This window comes from Myotis davidii, unplaced genomic scaffold (genome assembly GCF_000327345.1).
Source record: "Myotis davidii unplaced genomic scaffold, ASM32734v1 scaffold217, whole genome shotgun sequence".
In the NCBI taxonomy this organism is placed as follows: Eukaryota; Metazoa; Chordata; class Mammalia; order Chiroptera; family Vespertilionidae; genus Myotis; species Myotis davidii.
The window spans coordinates 4,944,914-4,946,969 of NW_006290034.1; the positions used below are offsets into that span (position 1 = coordinate 4,944,914).

The 2,056-nt window shown below is 49.6% G+C and overlaps 1 protein-coding gene across 1 annotated transcript in view; it reads left to right on the plus strand.

Annotated features, from left to right (window-relative positions):
* SARS (seryl-tRNA synthetase) overlaps positions 1-2,056 on the plus strand; it is a 16,649-nt gene that overhangs the window by 9,113 nt on the left and 5,480 nt on the right. Inside the window, 2 exon segments of the mRNA XM_006779407.2 lie at positions 1-33; positions 959-1,102. The exon segment at positions 1-33 is cut by the window's left edge and continues 132 nt beyond it. Of these exon segments, the coding sequence (XP_006779470.1) occupies positions 1-33; positions 959-1,102 (177 nt within the window).

The following is a 2,056-nucleotide window of genomic DNA, read 5'->3' on the forward strand; positions in this document are numbered from 1 at the left end:
CTGCATCCCTCGGTGCCCATCAGTAACGATGAGGTAGGTGGAGGTGCCACAGCCGACATCGCTCCTCTGTTGGAAGGAGGGTAAGGACACACTGACGTTCTGTACGAGGGGCCTTGTAGCAGAAGCAGGTCCTTTGTGTATTCACCCTGCCCACTAATTGAGAATTGAAAGCGTCAGATCCTTGCCTGATTGGGAAGTGGCAGAGACCGCAGGTAGGAGACTGCTGGCCCAGAAATCTCTTCTGCATCTGGCTGCTGTCCTCCACTGTTGCCCCTGGTAGCAGCCAGTCTCGTGGGAGGGATCTGCTAAATCAACCTCACCCCTCACCCACGCCCCGCTGAGAAGCAGCAGGTTGAAGGGGAATCTGCATGATAAAAGTTTCCTGCTGTGAGGGAGCTTCCCCAGCACAAAGCTGCTCTGAGCCCAGCCTTTGTTTCCTGACACCCCAGCCAGAGCGGGGCCCATCTGTGCCTCTTTCATTCATTCCCTGGTGAACGGAATGTTTAAACTCTCTGCTGGCTGGGGTGGCAGACTCAGGAGGTCTGGGGCCCTGAGCCCGCCCTCCCGTGGCCCTGGGACCAATGAGAGCCTGGAAAAAGAAATCTACATTCTCCTCTGCACCCCAGGCAATGTTGATTGTCTAGGGTTGAGGTGTCCTTATACAAAGCATTTAAAAGGGTAAGAGAGAGAGAGAGAGGTCGATCTTTTGGACAATCATGCTTTGAGTTTCATGGCTAGAATCCCTTCTAGGAATCTGAAAATGATTATTTCTCTACTGAGCACAAATCCTCTAGCATATTCCCTTCTCCAGTCTCTGGACACGATGACCGAAACCTGGTGTTGGAGTGAAGCCGTGGCTTCCCAAAGCTCCGGGTTGTTATGAGAACAGGGTTTGGAGAGATGGAGGTTGTAGAATTCAGAGGCCATGCATCTTTCTCTCCCGCTCCTGTTTCCTCAGGATGCGGACAACAAAGTCGAGAGGATCTGGGGTGACTGCACCGTCAAGAAGAAGTACTCGCACGTGGACCTGGTGGTGATGGTCGATGGCTTTGAAGGCGAAAAAGGGGTCGTGGTGGCTGGCAGTCGAGGGTACTTCCTGAAGGTGAGTCAGGAGCCAGTGGGGGTGGGATTATAAAGAAGGAATTTAAAAAACACGGTGCAAAAAACATAACCTCCTCGAGGAGGCCCCCAAGTCCACACTTGTGCTCGCCTTTCTACCACAGACTTACTGGCAATTAGATGCAGTGTCTTCTAGGCCGGAGTCCCCGGAACAGAAGCCACTGCGCGATGCCCCGCAGGGAGCATGTGTTTGCCGACGGAATCAGAACAGTCTCTCCTTTGTCGAGCTCAGTGTAATCTGACAGTCAGACAAGTCACAGTCAAAAGCCACTGTGATCAGTACTGTCGACATAAGATACGTCCAGAACTGTAGAGAATTATTTTTATGAGTTGATTTGAAACAAACTGATGACAATTGCCAGGAAGCACAATCTCAACGGATTGAGAAAATGCTCTGGGGAATGGCACTTTTGCAGCTTATTTAAGACATGAGAATCAAAGGAAGGGACGTAAGGGGGAAAGGGGGTGGGTGCATGAAATCCACCGGTGGGAGATCTGGGAGGTGGGAGGGAGCAAAGCGGTGAAATCGCTGGGATTGGATGAAAAGTAAACCGGAGAGACACTACTTCTTTTACGTCGGCGAGTCCGGGGCAGTTAATGGTGAACGTTTCCAGTACCGAGAGGTGACACTGGGAGACGAGGTGACAGTGAGGGTTCTGTGGTCTGTGCTCTGGTGGGTGATGTTGTGCCTTGAGGCATCTGGGAAAGAAAATTACTGTGACATTTCAAAGGTGTGCTCTTAGATGCAAAAAGACAATAGATAAGCTCACTAAGTAAACATTGACCTTTGTCAAGGAAGCTATAGGCCTAGGATGTGACTACCAACCATGATCCCCATTTATTTATTTATTTATTTGTTTGTTTGTTTATTTTTATTTTTAACATATATATTTTTATTGATTTCAGAGAGGAAGGGATAGGGAGAGAGAATAGAAAG